This window comes from Dendrobates tinctorius, unplaced genomic scaffold, assembly GCF_039654945.1.
Source record: "Dendrobates tinctorius isolate UK_male_01 unplaced genomic scaffold, ASM3965494v1 ptg000019l, whole genome shotgun sequence".
Taxonomy (NCBI): Eukaryota; Metazoa; Chordata; class Amphibia; order Anura; family Dendrobatidae; genus Dendrobates; species Dendrobates tinctorius.
The window spans coordinates 58,423,453-58,447,486 of record NW_027361687.1 but is presented as its reverse complement, the minus strand read 5'-3'; the positions used below and the strand labels follow the sequence as shown (position 1 = coordinate 58,447,486).

Here is a 24,034-nt window from a genome sequence, read left to right as displayed (position 1 = left end):
TTCCCACCCCTCTCTGGTGGCAACTCGACACTACCGTCAAGAATTGGCCGGAGCTGGGCCTCCCCTACCCCCCTCAAGGAGGCATAGGCAGAGGCCAGCATGACGGGGGGGTGGTCGGCTATCAGGGGGAGTATCCTGGAGTTGGGGGAGTATATAGAGGAGGGGTGTGGGTGTCCCCTTCCTCTTTGGATCCGGTCCCCAGGAAGAAGTCCCACCCTCCCTCCCTTTGTGTTCTTGGTGTGTTGTTGGTTATTTTATTTTGTGTCATGGCGGTTTCGAGAGGGGGGGGAGTCCATGAAGTCGGTAAAAATTCGGTTTGGAGACTCAGTGTCTAGGGAGATGCGGCGGGAGGTTTGTTGATGGGTTGAGATTTGTTCCCACCCCTCTCTGGTGGCAACTCGACACTACCAACGTCAAGGAGGCCTGGTGTACCGGACACTGAAGGAGCAGTAAGTGTCGCAGTGGGCAGACTCAACCAGGGGGAAGCGCTGTAGCCATGGGCCTAACGGCAGCCACGGTGAAAGAACCCGGAGGGTTACCGTCAACAGGAGTAGGAGACAGGTACCTGGTCCTGGGAGCAGAAGGTGTCATGTTTGCTGTGGATGTCAAGGAGACACCCAATAAAGTTGGACCTGGTTGAACGAGTGTTAGGCGTCAGGTTCCTCCCTCTGCACAGGAGGAATCCTGAGCCTTGCTTTCTGTGGTCTCCCATTCCTCTCCAGCCGCAGAGGAGCCTGCTCAGCAAAGAATTCATTCTCGGCGTCTTGCTCAGTCTACTACTGTTAGCTTGGTTACTGCTGCCAATCGGGGTTCAGCTATAGTAACCTGCAATAGCCAGCAACGAGCAGCTCTTGGGACGAAGTCCTTCTTTTGGCCCATTGAGCATGTCCGTTGGAAGTCCTCTCATTGGAGGTCTGAGGTCACATGCTCAGGTCCTATTGCTGCTCCCATTGGACCACTAGGAAGGTCCCGGAAGAACGCTGCTTTAAAAGAGTCGCATGGCCGCATAGTCATGCACTAGTATAGACTCTTGTGGCTTATGGTGTGTGTGATGACGGATGCTTCATTTTGTGACTGACTCATTATGAAACCCCATCCCTTTGATACGCATGTCACTAGGGTTTAGAGTTAGAGTCAGCACCCACCAGTGACATTGCATTCACCACCATGCTCCTACTCATCAGTACATGCTAGTGTTCGATGGTGCCAATCTGTCCAGGGCACTATCGTACCGCATCGAGTGTTAGCAACTGCCAGTGCAGCGCTGTGCGCAAGTTGTGCGCTTTCTTAGCCCAACCCTGGGCAATTACTGGTGCCTGCCAGAGCGGCACTGTGCACACTTGGGCGCTATATTTGCAATAGTATTTTCTACTGACTCTGCAGTTTGTGGCGTGTAATGCTAGAGGTCTAGAGGGACTCCTGTCCGGTGTCCTAAGGGCAGAGTCCTGAGACTCTACACTAGTGCTCCATTTGCCAAGTCCTGTGGAATTAGCAGGCTCCAGCATTACCGCCAGTAAACTCTGTGAAGTAACAGAGTTCACTCCTGTATACACCGGGTTAGTTGTTACCCGCTGTTGTTTAGTTTGCACTCCGCCATTACCGAGCAGCAGTTTACATCTCTGCACAGTGGACCCTGGGTTGCGAGCCACTTCTTTATAGTTTATATTTAGTACGATCCGCAACCCAAATAACGAGTTTCTGCATTTGTCGTCAGTCCGTCTCACAGCCGAAAGGGACCACCCCCCAGTCGGCACATGTACTACTAGTGGCGTAGTCGGCAGGATCATCACCGCCCAATACACCAACACTGGTGGTGAGACCGCGCCAAAAATTTAAAGGACCTAAGTTGAACAGGTTGAAGATTGTGCCTGGAGTGGATTACAATTTTGTTATTGACCTTGTTGAAAGAGACTTTGCGCACTTGCAGAAAAGGCTGTGGCACTGTAACGTCCGAAAGAACTGGATGAGTTCGGTGCCACATTGGACTACCAGGGGCAGCTATGCCGAGCTCGCCCCTGGGGGGAGTGGTGTACATCAATTGACTGCTGCCCCTTCCCACTGAATGCTGGAAAATGGGTGAAGGGGCTGGCCAAAGCACCACCCTGGAACGGGAGTGGCACCACTTATCAGGCTGGGTGCTGCTGCTTGGCTCCATTGAGCGCCAGAAGAATGGACACGATGAGATGCTGAAGCTGCAGTGGCCTTGGATGGGTGGAGTGGCAATGGCGGCGGGAGGTCGAGGCCTGCCGCATCACCTGCGTGTGGGAGTCACAGCCGGTGTACCGGACACTTACCCAGAAAGAAGATCCCCGGACTGAGCTGGAGCTGCAGACACCTGGACCTGCGGAGCGGAGGGAGGAGGCGTGCCCACCCGCAGCACCGGCCGTACCGAAGCTGCCATTGGAGAAGCCGTCGCTGATGTGTCCGGTGAAACCATCGGACCTGGAGGCCAGTGCTGCCGGATGATGGGATGAAGAACAGCAGCGGGCACCAGGCGACGGGGCCAGAAGCAGCAGAGGACTGGCGGGGCCTTTTATGAATGAGTCACCGTAGGAGGCAAAAACAGAAATACTAGCTAAGTCCAGAAAACCAGAGAAATTGGCAGCTATCAGATTGCACACCCCTGAACCTATCAACAACAACTAGCAGTAGCCGTGGGGGGTTCCTACGGTGTCCTAGACCCCTCAATCACAGCCGGAGAACTAAATAGCCTAAAGACAGAAAGGGAAATATAAACTGCCCCAGAGCAGACCCCAAAGCAATAGGCAGCCCCCAACATATAATGACGGTGAAGCAAGATGAAAAAACACTCACACAGATAGAAAGATAGGCTGAGCAAATGATGGGGCCCAAGCTAACTAAATAGGACAGGATAGAAAAGCTGCTGTCTGCAATCCACCAAAACAAGAGCCAACAGACTGATAGGGAAAAAAGCCCTGAAGATGCTAGGCTTCAAAAAGACTATATCAGTACTCAGGTATTTTCTGAAGACAGAGCAAAAAGGAATTCAGCTCACCCCAGCAGGGGATGGCAGAAATCCAGAAAAACAAGGCAAAACAAAACCAAAACACAAATGCAAAAAGCAGAGCAGAAAACTTAGCTTTTGAGGAGCAGGAATCAGACTGGTCTCCTAGAATCCCTCTGAGAAATCACCAGCAAGGCAGAAGGGCGTTGGCTGCCTTATATCCAATCAGCAATTCCAGTCACCCAGTCATCATCATCCTGCCCAGGTGCTTGGTAATCAGCCTCACTACCTTCCTTCACCAGAAGAGGGAGTTCATCAGACCTCAATGGTGAAGGGGAAAATTAACTCACAACAGGGGCCCTTCCCGCGGGTGACGGCTGACGACATCGAGCCCGTCCAGCGGGAGGAGGCCGGCTGCATCGTGGAAACTCCAGTCTCTCTGGTGCCCGAGTCCCCAGAGGAGCTGCAGAGCAGCCGGAAGGAGGCCGCGGCGTCGAGGAAGATGAGCGACCCCCTGCCCTGGCCGACGACACCGCAGGCAGCTCCCTCTTCCCCGCACGACACTAGGCCCAAAATTTCCATTAGTGATCCCCAGGCTCCCTGCCCAGCTCCGCCTTTTCATCTGCCACCGGCCCAAAGGAGTGCAAGGCCTAACGCCTGTGCTCCTGAGTCTCAGCCTCCTTGCCCGGCCTCCCCTCACTCACCGTTATCAGCATCCGATGAATCCGTGGCCTATGCTGGGCCGGCTGACGCCCGCGCCATCGACCCCTGGCCCCCTCGCCCGGCTTCTCCCTCCCCGTCCCGCGTCACCAGCATGGAGCGGGTCTGCGGCCTACACTGGGCTGTCCGTCTGGATTGCTGACATCATCGCCCAGAAAAAGAGCAAGGAGCGGGAGATCTGGGCAGTCCTTCATGAGAAGGGGGAAACCGCCATGTCTGCCCCTCGGAGCCATGTGCGGTACATATATACCAACATCGAGCGGGGCTACGGGTTTATTAAGGAGACAGAGACTGGCCACAAAGTCTACCTTAATGCAGCCTCCATTAAGCAATGGAGGGCTAGTGGGAAGAAGGGCCCCCGCCGAGTGTCCGGGCTGGAACCAAAGGGACCGTCACCTAGGTTCCGGGAGAGACTGTTCCCGGGGGGACAGAGTTCAGGGACGGACCGTTGAGATGGACAGATGGTCTGGGGGAGGAACCAGTATAAAAGGGGTGGGGAACACTAGTCACGGTGAGTCAGCAGACTGGGACAGAAGCAACAGGAGTCCGTGGGAGCGACTGAGAGCCAGGAGTGACTTACCAGAGCCAGGAGAGACGTTCACCTAGGATAGGACATCAGAGGGACGGCGCCCATACGACCGTCCGAGAGCCGCTGCCACGCTTCAACCCGCGGCACAAGTGGCCTGCTAATCGCCACCCTGCATCGCTGCTGCTTGCCCCAGTCCGGGGGCTGCGGCCCACCCGTCCAAGGACTCCTCTGGGGTCTGTGGTGCCCCGGTGTCACCGGAGCGTCGGGACGAAGAACCACCAGCCAGAACGCCGAGGGATGTCAGGACGGCTAAGTTGATTATATAGTTAAGGACCCGTAGTCGGCCATACCGCGGCCCTATAGTGACCGGCTTTCGCCGGGCGTAGTTATGTTCTAATCTGTTCGTGCTTGCTGTATTGAGCCCCTGCGAGGGTAATTCTTGTTACCCCTTTGGTTGGTCAGGCTACGACTGAGGACAGTTACCTCTAGGCCTATAAACGTTATTACTAAAAGCACTGAACCGTCTCGCGCCTCGTCACTGCGTCCTGCGTATCTGCTAGTACCACAGGCTCTGCAGATGGGGGACTGGGTGTCCTTCTATAAGGAGTACTGTCCCCACGGCTACTATGCGGTAGCTGTGATTGTGTACCCCAAAGAATGGTCCTACCCCAATGAATGAAGATTGCCATAGAGGCGTACATGCCTGCGAGTAGCCGTCAGCTACTCGGAGTTTAATTACTCCCGACTCTGCCCAGCACCCCGTGTAGAGCAAGAGGGCTCCGGGCTCTGCTCGGCAACCAGCCACACAGGCAAAAGAAAGTGGGGAAGAAAAAAATGAAGGATACGGGATTGACGGGGACGACAATGTTCAAAGGAAGGGAGTGTGTAAGAGGGTGGACTGACCTATGGACCTGTCTGATGCAGAAGGAAAATGTAAAAGGTGGTGTGTACAATGCTTTATTCTTGGAACTAAATGGGACAACAGCTAGAATTAGGAAAAGACGGTGTAGTATCGGGTTTTGGCCACAAGATGGAGACATAGAGTAGTGAGAAAAGGACTCAACAGCAGCTTTAGGCTAGGAAAAACTGCAGAGTCATGGTGGGTGGAGTTACGGGACTAAGAAGTGGATTTCCAGGAGAGTCCCAGGGGCAGGGCAGACACCCAGTAGGAGATAGAAAAGAGAAGAGCTCAGGAGAGGACGGAGGAAGGAAGAGTTCAGGAGAGACAGAGGAGAGAGATGGATACTTGGAGAGGGGGTAGCCCTGAGAGAACAGCTGCAGGTCAGAAGGACGCTGACTAAAGGAGGCCTGGAGTACCGGAAGGCTGGACACTGAAGTAGCAGTAAGTGTTGCAGCGGGCAGACTCAGCCAGGGGGAAGCGCTGTGGCCGTGGGCCTAACGGCAGCCACGGTGAAAGAACCCGGAAGGTTATCGCCAACAGGAGTAGGAGGAGGTAACAGGTACCCGGTCCTGGGAGCAGAAGGTGTCGTGTTTGCTGTGGATGTCAAGGAGACACCCAATAAAGTTGAACGTGGTTGAAACAAGTTTCTGCATCTGTCGTCAGTCCGTCTCGCAGCCGAAAGGGACCACCCCCCAGTCGGCACACGTACTACAACACCAACATGACATAAGTTGCCAGTACAAGTGTTAGGTTTTCCCGAGTCTGGTTATTTTTAAAAGACTGCCGAAAAACCCAAAGAGGCCATTGGCAACACCTGCGAGGCCAGCATCAGCAGGGGTAGCAAAACTACCAGCCTGACTACCACCAGCATGATCAGTCACATGGCAGCCAAGCACCCGACTTTGTGAGCTGAACCCCAGGGTCCAGGAACAGTGTCTGTGGGAGACACAACTGCGTCTTCTGCTGTTGTGCGTGCAAGCCAATCCCCTGTCCATGGTGCATGCAAAGATGCCTCCTGCCCTGCACCTGTCGTTGCACACACTCAACTAGCACCATAATCAAGCACGCTCACATTCTTGTCCCAGCGCAGCGTTCAGTTGTCCATACACCAGATGTGGAACACAAGCGCAAATACGCAGCCAACTACCCACAGGCCACACTACTAAATTCCCACATTTCTTGACTGCTTGTGCTCGAAATGTTGCCTTTTAGGCTCGTGGAGATGGAAGCTTTCTGCATCCTGATTGCGGCGGCTGTCCCTCAGTATTCCGTCTCCAGCCTCCACTATTTCTCCTAGTGTGCCGTCCCCGCATTACACCAGCACGTGTCCCACATTAGCCATGCCCTCAACAATGCAGTTACTGGGAAAGTCCACCTAACCACAGACACGTGGACAAGTGCTTGTGGGCAGGGATGGTACATCTCGCTGGTGGCACACTGGGTTAACATAGTGGAAGTCGGGAACCAGTCAGACCTTGGAATGAAACATGTCCTCCCGAAACCGAGGATTGCAGGCCCTAGGTCAATCAGGGTTTCTCCCACAGTCTACAGCTCCTGCACCTCCTCCTCTTCAGCCTCCATCTCCGAAATGACATCAGTCACAAGCTGGAAGCACTACAGCACTGCCTCAGCCAAGCAGCAACAGGCTGTGCTAAAGCTAATATGCTTAGGTGACAAACCACACAATGCTGAAAAGTTGTGGATAGCTCTGAAAGAGCAGGCAGATCTGTGATTAGGTGACAATGAGGATTAGGTGACAATGAGGAAGAGGAGAAGGAGGAAGAACAAGAGCTAGTTTCACGTGCTATAGACAGTACTACCTTCAAAACTGTCATACCGTCTGTTCAGCGTGGATGGCCTGAGGACTGTGAGGAGGAGAGCATGGTCAGTCTTATTAAAAAAATTCCCATCTGAAAACGCTGGTGGCAGAGAATACAGTTCGTTGGACAACCAAGGAGTACAGGCGGGAGAGACAACTCCAATCCAACAGAGGCAGGGGAACACTGGAAAAGATCTGCGAGCGTTTTCTCAGACCCTCCCATCGCACAGGCCCTGAGGCGCGGGGTACTCTCAGAAGGAGTGCAACGTTTAGGAAGATGCTGAGAGAGTACCTTGCTGACCGCACCACCGTCCTCCTTGATTCCTCTGTGCCTCATAATTATTTGGTATCCAAGCTGGATACGTGTCATGATTTGTCTCTCTATGCCTTGGAGCTCCTGGCCTGCCCTGCTGCTAGCGTTTTGTTAGAGAGCGGGTTTTTAGTGCCACTGGTGGAATTATAACTGATAAGCGCATATGCCTGTCAACTGAAAATGCTGACACCTGACTCTTACAAAAATGAACAACGGTTAGATTGGGCCAGACTTCTCAACACCACCGAAAGATAGCAGTGTAACAAATTCAAATCCAGTGTCTTTTTTGGGGGGGTCAATTCCCATGCACCTCTTCACACCCACACATGGGTATACACCTCCTGATTTTGGCTATTTGCTGATGTCCTCTTCCTTCTCCTCATCCTCATTCTCCACCACCATATCACCAGGGTGACTGTGGTCCATGATGCAACACCCACATAATGTTTTTAAAGGGTGTTTATGATGCCCGTAAAAAAAATTGGTATACAGTATGTTCATGTATACCCCCCAGGGGTAAATGTTTGTCAGCCCAAACACTTAATGCATGGACATTACAAGTATAGGAGACCCGCTACTTTCTAATGGGGATCTTTTTTTATGAGGCACTCCTCCATGTCTCTTCCAAGGGGCATTGTATTGCCTCCAAATTTTTGGCAGCCCTTGCATTCACTGTATATGCAAACACTATGGGAGACCAGCTCCTTCCTAATGGGAACATTCTGTGAGGCCCTCCTCCATGTCTCTTCCAAGGAGCATTGTAGTGCCTCCAAATTCTTGGCAGCCCTTGCATTCACTGCATAGGCAAACACTATGGGAGACCCGTTCCTTTCTAATGGGAATATTGCTTTCAGGAGGCCTCTCTATACGTCTCTTTAAAGGGGTATTGGGGTGTGCCAAATTTTGGCCAGCCTTGCCACTCACTGAATATGCTATAACAGTATAGAGGACCCACTGTTTAATAATGGGAACAACAAAGCAAAGCTGGCCGATGGATCTCTAAGAATAGTGGGGGCTGACTGCTGGCCCTTTAAGAATAGTAAAGGCCACCTTATTGCCCCTTATAAAAATAGGCTTTGTGACTTTCAGAGTCCCTCCTTCGTAAATGAAACAGGATGTGTCTGATGATGTGTCACACACCACATGGCCAGATAAGGTTGTAAAATATTGAAATGACATTTCCCAGTGAATGCATTTGACTTCGTTGAAAACAATGCTAAAGTTCAAAAACGCATCAAAAACGCTATGTGTGAACATAGCCCAAGGTAAGGAGGAGCATTTTTGTTTTGGTAAGTTATTTTGCCTTATATACAAGTTATTACCCCGGAATGGATGTTCCTTAACATATTTCTCAGGAAAATCCATTTTGGTTTAGTTTTTGTATGCAGAGCCGCCATCAGGGCATTACTGCTCTGACAGGCATTTGGGGCCCGATCAGCAGAGGGGGCCTGCATCGGACCACGTCTCTTCTGTTGATCAGGCTACAGTGGCAGGATTCTGCTGGCGCAGTATCTGAACCTGCGTCCGAGATGCAGGTTCAGTTACTGTATTGCCTTGCCGGCCCATACGGCAATAGTTAAAGATGCCATCCAAGCGGATGCTGGCAGCTGACCTCAGCACACACATCGCTGGCGTATGACATCATTGTCATTTGCCAGCAAATGCGTGCCTGAAACGCCTGGAGAGATCATTGCCACAGTAGAGTGTCCAGGTAAGGAGAGAGGTTTTTTTTTTTAATTTTTATTGAAAGTAGCAAGCCACAATATATTTCACCGGGAGGATGGACACACATAGAGCATGTGTCTCCATCCTGCCCAGGGCAGAATGGAGACACTGGTGCAGGATGGGAGACACGGGGGCAGGATGGGAGACACAGGGTCAGGATTGGAGACACGGGGCAGGACTGAAGACACGGGCGCAGGATTGGAGACACTGGGACAGTATTGGAGACAGCGGGGAAGGATTGGAAACACAGGGAAAGTATGGGAGACACCGGGGTAGGATAGGAGACATGGGGCAGAATGGAGACATGGGGCAGAATGGAGACACGGGGCAGAATGGAGACACAGGGCAGAATGGAGACACGGGGCAGGATTGGAGACACAGGGGGCAGGATGGAGACAGATGGGGCAGGAATATGGGGAAGGATAGCCAGATGTAACAGGATCATGGGGCAGGATGGAGACAGATGGGGCAGGATGGAGACAGATGGGGCAGGATAATGGGGCAGCATGGAGACAGATGGGGCAGGATGGAGACAGATGAGGCAGGATCATGGGACGGAATGGAGACAGATCGTGCAGGATCATGGGGCAAGATGGATACGACGGAGACAGTTGGGGAACAATCATGGGACAGATGAGGCAGGATCATGGGACAGATGAGGCAGGATCATGGGACAGATGGGGCAGGATGGGAGATCGTATAGCGGCAGGATGGGAGAACATATGGCTGGAGCTAGGAATAAGACTCACGGGAGCCAGGATGGGGGATATTATTACCATAGGGGCTAAATAAGGGATATTATTAATGCAGTTGTGTATTTATTTTATTTTTTGAGGATACTGTTTTAAATGGGGGAGGCAGTCCTCTTATTGTGCATTGCATCACTGTCACCTTTTTTTCTTCATCTGGTGTAGTTTAGAATTTGGGGAAAAAAATAAGTAATGTGTTTTGCAAGCGGTGCTCTAGATAACTTTGTTATTTCCTGCAGACACGAGCCCTAGCTGGAAGAAGTGATGGCTGTCTGTGCTGGACGAAGATGAAAAGCAAAGATGAAGGACTTCACCTAGAGACACTGGTAAGTCAATGTGTAACCTGTAAACTGACACTATACACTGTATACTATATACAGCGGTCATGTGTACAATGTCACCAGTGATCACTGTATTACCTTTACACTATACACTATATACAGAGCTCCTGTGTACAATGTCACCGGTGATCACTGCATTATCTGTACACAGACACTGCATACTAAGTACAGATGTCCTGTGTATAGTGGCACTTATGGTGATATTAGTATTGTGTTTCATTATTATTAATCAATATCGTAGTTTTCAGTCACTATGTGGTGGTAATATGTTGTCCGGCCATGGTGTGATGGTATTTGTTCCTTTTATGTGGTATTATTTGGTCACTGTGGTGGTAATATGTGGTCTGGGCATAGAGTGGCGGTATCTGTTCCTTGTATGTGGTCACTATGTGGTGGTAATAAGGTGTCTGGTCATGGTACGGTGGTATTTGTCCCCTGTATGTGACATTATTGTTCATTTTAAAAATTGTTAATATTTGTTATCATTTGTTAAAATATCCAATACAATTTAGGTAAATTTTTATTTATTTTTCAAATATTTTAACAATAGATTAGAGTAGAGTAGGGCCCAGCCAAAAGAGTCTACCTTTTTGTGGTGGCGGCTTAAAAAATCTTTTGACTGTGGACAGATCGAGGGGTGGAGGTGGGGCTGGGGTGGAGCCTGGGTGGAGTCTCAAAAGGGCCCTGAAAATTTTGGCAGTCTGGGGCCCCGAAATCCCTAGTGGCAGCCCTGTTTGTAAATTTTATTATGAGTCTGTAAAAGTGGAGTAACACTCTGATAACATTGTTCATAGCAGTGACCTGGGAATCAGAAATGCTTCCAGGGGTCTTCCTCATGCTGTATCCATGTCGTTTGAGCACTGTTTCCATCAATTTCTGCAATTTATAGTTCCTCTGCAGACCATCGGGGGAAGCGTGGGCGCCAGAAAAATGCTAGAGTTTCCCATAAACTTACATTGGGCTCGCTGCTCGCGTTGAGGACCACAGCATTCCAATTTGCTCGACCTGAGCATTTTAGGGCTCATCCATCACTAATGATAACACCAAAACTTTTACTCCATTCATGATTAGTGGTTGGCTGAAGCCATTTATTGTCAAACTACTGTGTTTTCTGTTTTTAAATCAATGACAACCCAAAACATCCAAATGACCCTGATCAAAAGTTCACATACCCTGGTGATTTTAGCCTGATAACATGCACAGAAGTTGTCTGTCATAAATGGGCTTGAATGGCTACAAAAGGTAACATCCTCACCTGTGAACTGTTTGCTTGTAATTAGGATATGATGTGTAATAACAGGCTGTAAAGGGGTTGTAAAATATATGTTCACCTGCTCCTATAAGAGAGGCATAAAAATTGCAGGTGCTGAAAAAAACATAAAGATGTGCCAAATGCTACTTTGATGGAACAGCCTGTCACGTCAGCAAAGCGAAATGGACAATTTTGACGGTAATGAATGAATGACTGTTGGATGGATTGGAGAAATGAGAAATTGTTAGTTCCGACTAGCTGTTGAGTGTTCTTTATTCTTCAAAAGTCTGATTGGTCATGTTGGATTTTTCCTGCTGATCATAAAGACTGTTTATGTCAAGAGCCGAAAAAATCTTACTCGGCTGATGCAGTTTATGATGTTTCTCTTTCTGCTGACAAATGCTGTTGGGCCTTAATATAGTACAGTAATCCTCGAAAGATCATAATCGACAGACTTAACCGAGATAACCTGAAATCCCGAGCCCACATTGATGGCACAGAACCACTGTTGGTCAACCATCGCTATAGACTTGACATCAAATGTAGAAGTGTAGACTCCTCAGGACCCTTGTTCACATGACCGATTTGACGTGTATGGACCTCATATTTCAGTTTTTATGTTTTATATTATTCAAGTGTGGCGGTGGTGACATTGCTGTTTCAGTGGACGCTATTCTCTAGTTACTTCCTCTATTACTGGAGAACAATAGTCATGTTAGATGTAGAGGAGGGAGGGGGTGTTGAAACAAACTAGCGCCTTTTTTATCTCAAATTATACAGAGGATTAGCTAAAAATTCAACTTGTCCTGTCCCTTAATTAGGAGTCAGTCAATGAGTATGTTGTAAAACCTCCAAGTCATCCGACGCCGCCATGTTTATATAGCCCTCAATGCTTATTATGTCTTTATGGCTCATTCGGTTGGATTTTAACCATTAGCCGCGCTATGTACGTCATGACCTGCTATGATGCACACATTAAGCTCTCATGTCAGAGCTACAGATGTTTCCTTCCTCATCTTTGCCCTTAGTTCAATATATCACTAGATGAACAGCTATGAAACGAAAAAAATATATATATTTTGAGATACTTATCCTATAAGTGTCTGCATATGTCCAGGCAACCTGTGGTTGTAATGTGAATTGCGGCAATTGAAGACTTTTCCTAGCTTCTTACAATAATTTGGAGAAAGTTAAGCATAGACACATCTGCAAGTCAACATTGCATGCTCCACCAAAACTAATGGTGCAATTAGAGATGAGTGAATCAATTGGTAAATTGATAACATGCGTTGCGGATTTGCACAAATATTTGATTTTGCAAAAATGTTTTGAGATTCGATTTGCACAGATCAGGACTCTGAAATCATAGATTCATTATAGGGCTAGTGAGGGGTTACATATAGTTTCAAATCATACTACCCTTCAGTGTTTCACACTGGCTAAGCCTCACACCTTCACCTTGTACATGGCACATGCCAAGAAATTCCTTGCACCCTACAAGAATGCTAGTCAATGCTTGAAGACAAAATAAGGGTGGATCGATCTGAAGCAAACAATGAAATAGGTGGGGAACTATTGCTGCAAGGCATGTGAGTGGTGGCCTCCAGGCTCCCACGAAAAGACAAAACCTTCTGGACTTCCATGAAAAGGGAAGACTTACTAGAGTCCTCAGAAATTAGGCAATTCTCCTGAACTCTTAGGAAAAGAGGATTCCGCCTGGATTCTCCAGTGTAAGGAGACATGCTCATATCTTAATAATGGTGTTATATATAAATAGAAACTCAAGACATTGTAGAAGAACTTTCACTATACAATAATTAAGGACCATTTACATAATGTTGCAAAGCACATAAGAATAAATAGCCAGCTCACCCAGAATATCTGATAAGCTCCTGGTAAAAAAGGGAAATTCCAGTTAACAAGGAAATCTCCAGAACTCATGAGTAAAGGGGAAGACCTGCTAGGCCCCTGGGCATAAATGAAGGCCTAATGGATGCCAAGAAAATGGAAATACCTCCAGGATTCCTAAAAAAGGCAGAGGCATAAAGGACTCACACTAAAAGGACTCCTGGCAATGAGGTGAAGCCTCTAAGACCTCCAGGAATAAGAGGAGATCTCCTTGACAATTGGGGGAAAAAAAGACCTACTAGAAGAGGAAAGATGTCCTGGACTCCGAGGAAAGGAAATAACTTCTGAAACTTCAGCAAAAAGATCTCCTGGACACCCATCAAAAGGAAAGACTTTATTGTCTCCAGGAAAAGGAGAGACCTCTTGAATTCCAGGAAAAAGAAAAAACTTCAGGACTTTTCAGAAAAGGTGGGCCCTCCTGCAATTTCTGAATAAAAGTGAGACCTGATGGTCTCCCCAGAATACAGAAGACCTCCTGTACTCATAGAAAAAGGAAAAACCTGCTAGACACCCAGGAAGAGACTTCCAAGACTACCTGGAATAAAGGAAGAGTTGTAAATGAGGATGATGACATCACAATCTGCAGGTGTTGTAGAAGAAAGAAATCTCACATGAGAACTAGTCCACTCTAGCTTCATGATTTCTATCTGTTTTGAAGAGTCACACACTAGACATCTCTCCTTATCTGGAGGTCATGTTGCATGATCGTTCTTGGAGAAGCTGTTGGACGCGTTCCTCCCATTACTCCATCTACTTGACAGTAAATATGATATGGCAGAAGTAGATGTCCACAGAAATACCCAGAGGTTTATGTGTGTTTGCCTGCTAAGAAATCCAAGGGGAGGTTTCTGACTTAAGGCCCCATCACACTAAGCGAGATCGCTAGCGATATCGCTTAAGCGTCACCAATTTTGTGACGCAGCAGCGATATTGCTAGCGATATCGCTATATGTGACACCTCTGACCGGCTCGCCCGCTGGCTATCGCTGATCGCGCGAGAATGTCCTGGGCCGTTTCTCGTCGGCGGCTTCCTGCTGGCGCCGACGAGCGACGCGTGGATGCGGTCGGGAGGATGTCTTCATCGCCGCGTCTGACAGGTAAGTAACGACCGCCAACCGCTGCTGCATCGCTGGTGAGATCTGCTTGTTTGGCAGCTCACTAGCGACCATTTAGTGATGCACCAGCGATCCTGACCGGGTCGTATCGTTGTCGGGATCGCTGGTGCATTGCTAAATGTGACGGTACCCTTAGGCTGTCATGTCAGCTGCTCATGAGCACTCCCAGTTATCCTCCTCGGTGCAGAGGCCTTCTTGGATTATCATCAATACTCCACAAATTGTTGGTGACTAAGTTGGCCACATGACGTTTGTCACTAGACATATCTGGCTGTTTTCTTACCAGCCATTTTGATAAAAATATCAAATGCTCCACAATAAATAATTATACTGAAATCTATAGTGTGTTTACCCCCTCTATGAGAGACTTCCACTCTCGTGGGCTTGATATGACCAAGTATTTTGAGGTCGCTCATTCATAAGCAATGAGTGGTCACAGGGAGATGACAGCTGGGTTTAGAGAACTTGGATTCATAGTGATCATGCAAGAATGGGCTGCCCAGATGGAGAGAACCCTCTCTAAGGGCTAAATAGCCTGTGATTTACAGAGCCCCATCATAGTACACTAGAATAGTCTCCAGGGACAGTGAAATGGACAACTGTATCTAAGCCTAGGAATTAAGCCTGGAAAGCACGGATCACCAAGCTACCCCTTGCCTACTTGGACACATCATACGAAGAAAGCAATTGCCGAAGAAGAACATGGAAGAATAGAAGCAACTAGGCGAAGAGGAAGACCAGCAACCTGATGGCTTTATCAAGGTTATGGTGGAAAAGACCCTGGTGGACCTATCTAGGCTTGCAGAAGATCCATATACCTCCATATCATTCATCCTTCAAGACGCCATGGCTCGAGATCGAGCCAAAGCTATTTAGTAATTAATAAATAAATCTAAGCCTGTCATGTATGATATGGTGACACAGTTACAGAGCCGCAGTTAGATTTCAGACCATAAATACAGTTGATGCTTGTCAATTTTTGATATGTAAATACTTGGAGGGAGAGGCTCCTACTGCAGGTGCTGTAATCTGTAAACAGAACTCTGTTATACATGAACATTTACTCACCTTTTCTTCTCATTTTCTTCTTTTGGTTTCTTCTTATTTTCCATGTTATCAGAATAGTCACAGTCATCATGATAATGATTACAGGGATGATATTTAAAATTCGCTGGTGCCGAGGCCGACCTGAGACATAAGACATAATATCAAGTCATACATAGGCCAGGTTCACACGAACATATAAAACATCATCAGTTTCATTCAGAAAACGCGGCACATTTAGGGTGAGTGCACATGCGGATTCACCTGCGGATTTGTAGGTAAAACCGCAGGTAAAGTGACCTGCAGTTTATCTGCGGTTTTTCCTGCGGTTTTCCCCTGCGGATTGACACCTGGACAATGGAACAGGTGGCGAATCGCTGCGGAATCCGCAGAAAGAATTGACATGCTGTGGATTTAAAACTGCAGCAAATCCGTGCGGAAAAATCCACAGGATGTGCACTGCAGATTTGAATTCCCATTGCCTAACATTATACTGCACAATGTCTGAGGAACTGCTGCGGATCCGCAGCAGAATCCGCAGCATGTGCACATACCCTTATTCTCACTTGTCATCCATTTTTTACAGCAGCGGCAACAAAACATTTACAGTTCCCTATGTGACAGAATTGCAATGTATCCACAACAATTGCACAACCCCTCATAAACTGAAACAGTTTATTTCACACTGTATGACAGAAACCCAACTCCAAGCAGATATGTGTACTGTAAGGTTATAATACTGGTAAGGGATATGACTACACCAGCAGAATATGAATGCAGCTCTGGAGTATGATGCTGGATACAACTCAGGATCAGTACAGGATCAGTAATGTATGTACACAGTGATTGCACCAGCAGAATAGTAAGTGGAGTTCTGGGGTATAACACAGGATGTAACACAGGATCAGTACAGGATCAGTAATGTATGTACACAGTGACTGCACCAGCAGAATAGTGAGTGCAGCTCTGGGGTATAATACAGGATGTAACTCAGGATCAGTACAGGATGAGTAATGTAATGTATGTACACAGTGACTGCACCTGCAGAATAGTGAGTGCAGCTCTGGAGTATAATACAGGATGTAACACAGGATCAGTAATGTAATGTATGCACACAGTGACTGCACCAGCAGAATAGTGAGTGCAGCTCTGGAGTATAATACAGGATGTAACTCAGGATCAGTACAGGATCAGTAATGTAATGTATGTACACAGTGACTGCACCAGCAGAATAGTGAGTGCAGCTCTGGGGTATAATACAGGATGTAACTCAGGATCAGTACAGGATCAGTAATGTAATGTATGTACACAGTGACTGCACCAGCAGAATAGTCAGTGCAGCTCTGGGGTATAATACAGGATGTAACTCAGGATCAGTACAGGATCAGTAATGTAATGTATGTACACAGTGACTCCACCAGCAGAATAGTGAGTGCAGCTCTGGGGTATAATACAGGATGTAACTCAGGATCAGTACAGGATCAGTAATGTAATGTATGTACACAGTGACTGCACTAGCAGAATAGTGAGTGCAGCTCTGGAGTATAATACAGGATGTAACTCAGGATCAGTACAGTATCAGTAATGTAATGTATGTACACAGTGACTGCACTAGCAGAATAGTGAGTGCAGCTCTGGAGTATAATACAGGATGTAACTCAGGATCAGTAATGTAATGTATGTACACAGTGACTGCTCCAGCAGAATAGTGAGTACAGCTCTGGAGTATAATATAGGATGTAACTCAGGATCAGTACAGTATCAGTAATGTAATGTATGTACATAGTGAGTGCAGCTCTAGGGTATAATACAGGATGTAACTCAGGATCAGTAATGTAATGTATGTACACAGTGTCTGCACCAGCGGAATAGTGAGTGCAGCTCTGGGGTATAATACAGGATGTAACTCAGGATCATTACAGGATCAGTAATGTATGTACACAGTGACTGCACCAGCAGAATAGTGAGTGCAGCTCTGGAGTATAATACAAGATGTAACTCAGGATCAGTACAGTATCAGTAATGTAATGTATGTACACAGTGACTGCACCAGCAGAATAGTGAGTGCAGCTCTGGGGTATAATACAGGATGTAACTCAGGATCAGTACAGGATCAGTAATGTAATGTATGTATACAGTGACTCCACCAGCAGAATAGTGAGTGCAGCTCTGGGGTATAATACAGGATGTAACTCAGGATCAGTACAGGATCAGTAATGTAATGTATGTACACAGTGACTGCACTAGCAGAATAGTGAGTGCAGCTCTGGAGTATAATACAGGATGTAACTCAGGATCAGTAATGTAATGTATGTACACAGTGACTGCACCAGCAGAATAGTGAGTACAGCTCTGGAGTATAATATAGGATGTAACTCAGGATCAGTACAGTATCAGTAATGTAATGTATGTACATAGTGAGTGCAGCTCTAGGGTATAATACAGGATGTATCTCAGGATCAGTAATGTAATGTATGTACACAGTGACTGCACCAGCAGAATAGTGAGTGCAGCTCTGGAGTATAATACAAGATGTAACTCAGGATCAGTACAGTATCAGTAATGTAATGTATGTACACAGTGACTGCACCAGCAGAATAGTGAGTGCAGCTCTGTAGTATAATACAGGATGTAACTCAGGATCAGTACAGCATAAATAATGTAATATAATGTAAAATATGTTATTGGTGTTCGTCAAACCCTGACTGTGACTGTGGTGTGTATGTCATTAGTCACACTTTCCTGATAGCGGTTTATACCGCTCTAACACTTTTGTGCTGGTTCCTGATGTTATACTTCTGGATAATGTGTTGACTGATGAAGGTCTGAACACTAGTCCAAAACGTTTCACCTCTCTGGATTGACAACTGCTAATAAATTTCACAGTTTGTATTATTTTGGAGTGACAAATTTATTTTCATTTATTTACGGGACAGGATCCTATTCGGGCCCCAATCTGAAAAGTACCAAGTGCTACATATAACAGAACTAAGTACAGACATGACACTTGTGTGACTACCCACCTGTATTACTGCAGGATGTTACTCTGGTAGAGACGTTCTTCTGGTCGGCCGGATTCTGGATGATACACAGGAGCTCCATGTCCTGGTGGCCCGGAGGTACTGATATCTGGATGGTGCTTCTATTACTATACAGCTTGTACTCCGAGTCCTGGTGTCTGTATTTCCAGGTGTAGGAGAGATCTGATGTGTGTGATGGGATAGAACAATGGAGGGTGACGTTACATCGATCTGACGCATTTTCCTTCACTATGATTACATTTGGTGGGAGCATGGGCTCTGTAATATAAAGAAAAATAAGTAAGTAGAATATGCAAATCTATCGTGAAGGAATGTGTTTATAATATACACTATTTGAAGAAAAGTATATGCCCCCTCCACATCCCCCTCAATTCCCATTCTACAGCGTAGACATTACTGTGGAGTCAGCCCCTTTGCAGATACAACAATCTCCTTTCTTCTGGGAAAGATTTCTACAAAATTTTGGTGGCATCAGTGGGAATTTTTGCCCATTTATGCGGTCAGACACTGTTGGAGGAGAAGGACAGGCTCACAATTTCCATTATTGGATGAGGTTCTTCTGAGTTCATGCTCTTACCACCAAACACCCCCAACCATGTCTATTTGGACCTTGTGCATCAAGCACAGTCATGTGAAACAGAAAAGGGTCTTCCCTAAATTGTTCTCACGAAGCTGGAAGGAAAAGGCACATATGTTGGCGGAGTGTTGGAAAGGAGTACTTCATCTTGCCTGGAACTTGGCTGAGCTCCTGTCCGGGAGGACATGGCACGGATGCGGGCACCTGTACCACAACAGACTGAGTAAAGCTTTGGAACTACATGCCCTGGTGTCCTCCACTTATTCCTGCGCCAGCCTGCCCGACACCACTATATCCCTCCTACGCCCGACACTACACCATCTAAGTGTCACTTCACCTACACTGGGACTACAGCCCTGCCTGTGGAGGGCTATAACATCATTGCTGCACTACACCATCTGTCCCAGAGGATCTGTCTGCAACGTCGGCTTAACATCTTCCTTGCCGAACACCACAGGTGGCGCCACGAATCACTTATAAAATTTCACCACCATAAGCACACTGAAACAACCCCTTTTGCAATGGAGCCCCAGGGCCACGGACCTGGTCACTGCTGCCGTGTCAACTCCCGTTGAGAAGATCAGCTGGCCTGGTACCGAGTACCCCACGGCCCTGGCGAGTGAGGGTGCTCCAGACACAGATAGAATAGTGTGATCTGTCACTGCACAGAACACGTCTCCTTCAGAGTCCAGTAGTAGTGGCTTTACTCCACTCCATCCGACGCTCAGAATTGTGCTTGGTGATGTAAGGCTGCATGTAGCTTCTCGGCCATGAAGCTCCTGGTAGGGATTCAGTGTGTATGCTGATGAGTTAGGAGCTCTGGACTCTGCAGTTATGACATCAGCAGAGCGTTGGTGACTTTTCTGACCACTGCTCCTCAGCACTCATTGACCCCCTCTGTAACTTCTGGCAATGGGACTGAACTAATAACCTAAATGTAATGATTCAAAGGATCAGCTCATCTCTGATATCGTCTGAGAAGTGATCTCCGCAGAACGGAAAGTGTGAGCCAATATGAGACTCAAAGTGAAAACTTTCAAGCTGAATAACTCTTGAAACTGCTGAGGAATTAAAAATCCAAGTACATGAGAAAGTTTCAGAACTTCACATTATACAATAATTCAACTTTTTTCACATAACATGTATGTATCTGACATCCAACTACAGAGGAAGGAAAGCAGTGGAGGTCTCGTCTGTAGAACACTTGACCACACATGGTTTTTGGCAGCTGTATGACCGACACCGGTGGGTGGGTGTGGTATTACGTTTTGTGCGATAAAGATGTTTTAGTCATTTAAAATTTTCTTTTAAAAATCTATAGAAAATAGAACAACAAATTTATACAGCTGCAAAATACTGTAGATGTTGTCTATCTATATATATAAAACTGAGTGTATGTATGTGTGTGTGTATCAAGCCATCCCCACTCCACATAGCCCCACCCACTCCACATAGCCACACTCACTCCACATGAAAAGCCCTGTATAATAAATATCTAATCTAATATACATATTATTTTGTAAGGGTTCCAATGGATTGTAATGAATAAGAAAATGCTCACACAATAATTGAATTTATTTAAATTGATTTACTTATTAAATGATAAGATTAAATAATAAACAATATAAAACTATAAATACATATGCACGAGTCAGAAACAAGCATTATTCATACGTTACATTATTCAGATAGAAGTCCACCATTCATCCTCCAGGAGACAAAAGAGCAGACAGCAGCTGCAGCCATTGGATGGGTTTGCCTTCAAGCATTTCAAAGTTTGCAGGAGGACACACACAAAGAGCAGAGGGGAGATGTGACAGACGAGAGACGATACGGAGATGAGAGAGAGAGTGTATATGTGTTGTTTATACTGTTTATTATTTAATCTTATCATTTATTAAGTAAATCAATTTAGTAAATTCAATTCTTGTGTGAGCATTTTCTTATTCATTACAATCCAGTTGAATCCGTTATATATTTCATAGTCACATCTTCTTGTCCACGACAGGTTACACTGCCTTTGTTGCCCATAGCAACCAATCACTAAGCATCTTTCATTTCACCAGAGCTGTTTAAAAGATGAAAGCTGAACTGTGATTGGTTGCTATGAGCAACAGTTTTCCTTGTAGACAGTTGTGGTAACTGAGGCCTATTATTCTTATCATTTCTATGATGTTATCGTCCTTCTGTAAAGCTGGAAATAGCACAATTTATTCAATTTATTACTGTGCCGACACAAACCACCCTCTGACACAGACTGCAGGGGGAGCCCAGAATCAGGAACTTCCCTTTGTCTGGCATGAAGCATCTTATTAACTTAAAAATTCAAACACAGATTAAAAAAAGAAACACAAGACTGATTTTTCCAACCCAGGTATCATTTTAATAGGTGTACAGCTCCAACCTGACAATCCTAGTTCGCTTTAAACTTATTTACATAGGTACTACTAACTCCACTCTAAATTAGTCCTTCGTTACAATTTCTAGCTATATGGTATTACACTCAGGGGGCGGAGATGCCACACTGAAATACTTTGTGCTGCGGGGACACTGCACCTCCACTGTGTACAGTCTGAAGGGAACCTGGAGATAACATACAGGTAAATATAATATACAGGGGGAGATGACATACAGGTATATATTATATACAGGGGAGATGACATACAGGTATATACTATATGCAGGGGAGATGACATACAGGTATATGCTATATACAGGGGAGATGACATACAGGTATATACTATATACAGAGGATATGACATACAGGTATATACTATATATGATGAGATGGCATACAGGTATATACTATATATAGGATGAGATGACATACAGGTATATACTATATACAAGGGAGATGAAATACAGGTATATACTATATACAGGAGGCGATAACATACAAGTATATACTATATACAGGGGAAGATGACATGCAGGTATATACTATATACAGGAGGAGATGACTTACAGGTATATACTATATACAGGGGGAGATGACATACAAGTATATACTATATACAGGGGAAGATGACATGCAGGTATATACTATATACAGGAGGAGATGACTTACAGGTATATACTATATACAGGGGGAGATGACATACAAGTATATACTATATACAGGGGAGATGACATAAAGGTATCTACTATATACTGGGGAAGATGACATGCAGGTATATACTATATACAGGAGGAGATGACATACAGGTATATACTATATACAGGGGGAGATGACATACAGGTATATACTGTATACAGGGGGAGATGACACAGATATATACTATAGACAGGAGGAGATGACATACAGGTATATACTGTATACAGGAGGAGGTGACACACAGATATATACTATAGACAGGAGGAGATGACATACAGGTATATACTATTTGCAAGAGGAGATGACACACAGGTATACACTATATACAGGGGAGATGACATACAAGTATATACTATATACAGGGGAGATGACATATAGGTATATACTATACACAGGAGGAGATGACATACAGGTATATAATATATATAGGATGAGATTACATACAGGTGAATGAAAAAAGCATATACAGAATGGGAGGAATAGGGCTAAGCAACAGCACATGTGAAAAAGACAATAAATCACAGACTGAACATGAGTCAACAGTGTGATGCAGCAGCAAAAAAGGCAAATACAATTCTAGGATGTATTAACATAAGCCTACAGTCTAGATCACGTGAAGTCATTATTGCCCTCTACTCCCCTTTGGTCAGACCTCATCTGGAACACTGTGTCCAGTTTTGGGCACCAAATTTTAAAAAATACATCAACAAACTGGAGCAACTTTAGAGAAGAGCGACCAGAATGGTGACCGGTCTGCAAACAATGTCCTATAAGGAACGGTTGCAGGATTTGGGAATATTTAGCTTGCAAAAGATAAGATTGAGAGGAGACTTAATAGCTGTCTACAAATATCTCTAGGGCTCTCACATTGTAGAAGGATCATCTTTATTGTCATTTGTACAAGGAAAGACTAGAAGCAGTGGGATGAAACTGAATGGGAGGAGACACAGATTTGATATTGAAAAAACTTTTTGACAGCTAGGGTGATCAATGAGTGGAACAGGCTGCCACGAGAGGTGGTGAGTTCTCCTTCAATAGAAGTCTTCAAACAGATGCTGGACAGACATCTGTCTGGGATGATTTAGTGAATCCTGCTTTGACCAGATGGCCCAGGAGGTTCCTTCCAACTCTACCATTCTTTGATTCAAGTATATACTATATACAGGAGGAGATGACATACAGGTGTTTACTATATACAGGAGGAGATGACACACAGGTATACCCTATATACAGGGGGAGATGACATATAGGTATATACTATATACAGGAGGAGATGACACACAGGTATAAACTATATACAGGGCAGATGACATACAGGTATATACTACATACAGGAAGAGATGACACACAGGTATATACTATATACAGGAGGAGATGATGTCAGGATCCTGTCAGCGTCGGCAACTGCCACGGCTGAGCAGGGTGACTTTCCCACACTGCGGGAGAGCACGGGACCCAATACGGTATTGAAGGTTTAAGCAGACAGGACCTGAGGCATGGAAGATAGTAAGGAGTACCAGGACCTACGGTCATGTGACTGCAGGGGGTGGGGCTTAGCATCCTACTACTGCAGATGATGTAATGTACCTACTGCAGGAATACTGTAGTAGAGGAGAGGAAAACGCAGGTCAGACAAGCAGAGGTCATACACGAGAGGGCGGTGCGATACCAAAGGGACGAGCAGAGAATAGTCAAGTCACAAGCAGAGAGTCATACACGAGAGGGCGGTGCAGCACAAGAGGGACAGGCAGAACTCGTAACAGGGACAGAACCGGATCAAAACCAAACAAGCAACAAGTTATCAGGCACAAGAGGTCAACTAACTCAGCCGAGGGCAGGAGTATAAGTGACACCGGACCTAGGTCCAGTGAGCATTAAATAGCTGCCCTCTGCCAGAGAGAGGCAGAAACAATTAACCCCCTGTCTGACCAGGATGGGCCA

The 24,034-nt window shown here is 46.2% G+C and overlaps 1 protein-coding gene across 1 annotated transcript in view; it reads right to left on the bottom strand.

Moving 5' to 3' along the window:
* The window catches only part of LOC141082975 (SLAM family member 9-like), a 133,545-nt gene that overhangs the window by 17,060 nt on the left and 92,451 nt on the right, over positions 1 to 24,034 (bottom strand). The window contains exons 3-4 of the mRNA XM_073567068.1: positions 18,405 to 18,680; positions 15,406 to 15,525 (exon numbers count right to left, since the gene is read on the bottom strand). Coding sequence (XP_073423169.1) covers positions 15,406 to 15,525; positions 18,405 to 18,680 — 396 coding nt within the window. The remainder of the gene's footprint in view (positions 1 to 15,405; positions 15,526 to 18,404; positions 18,681 to 24,034) is intronic.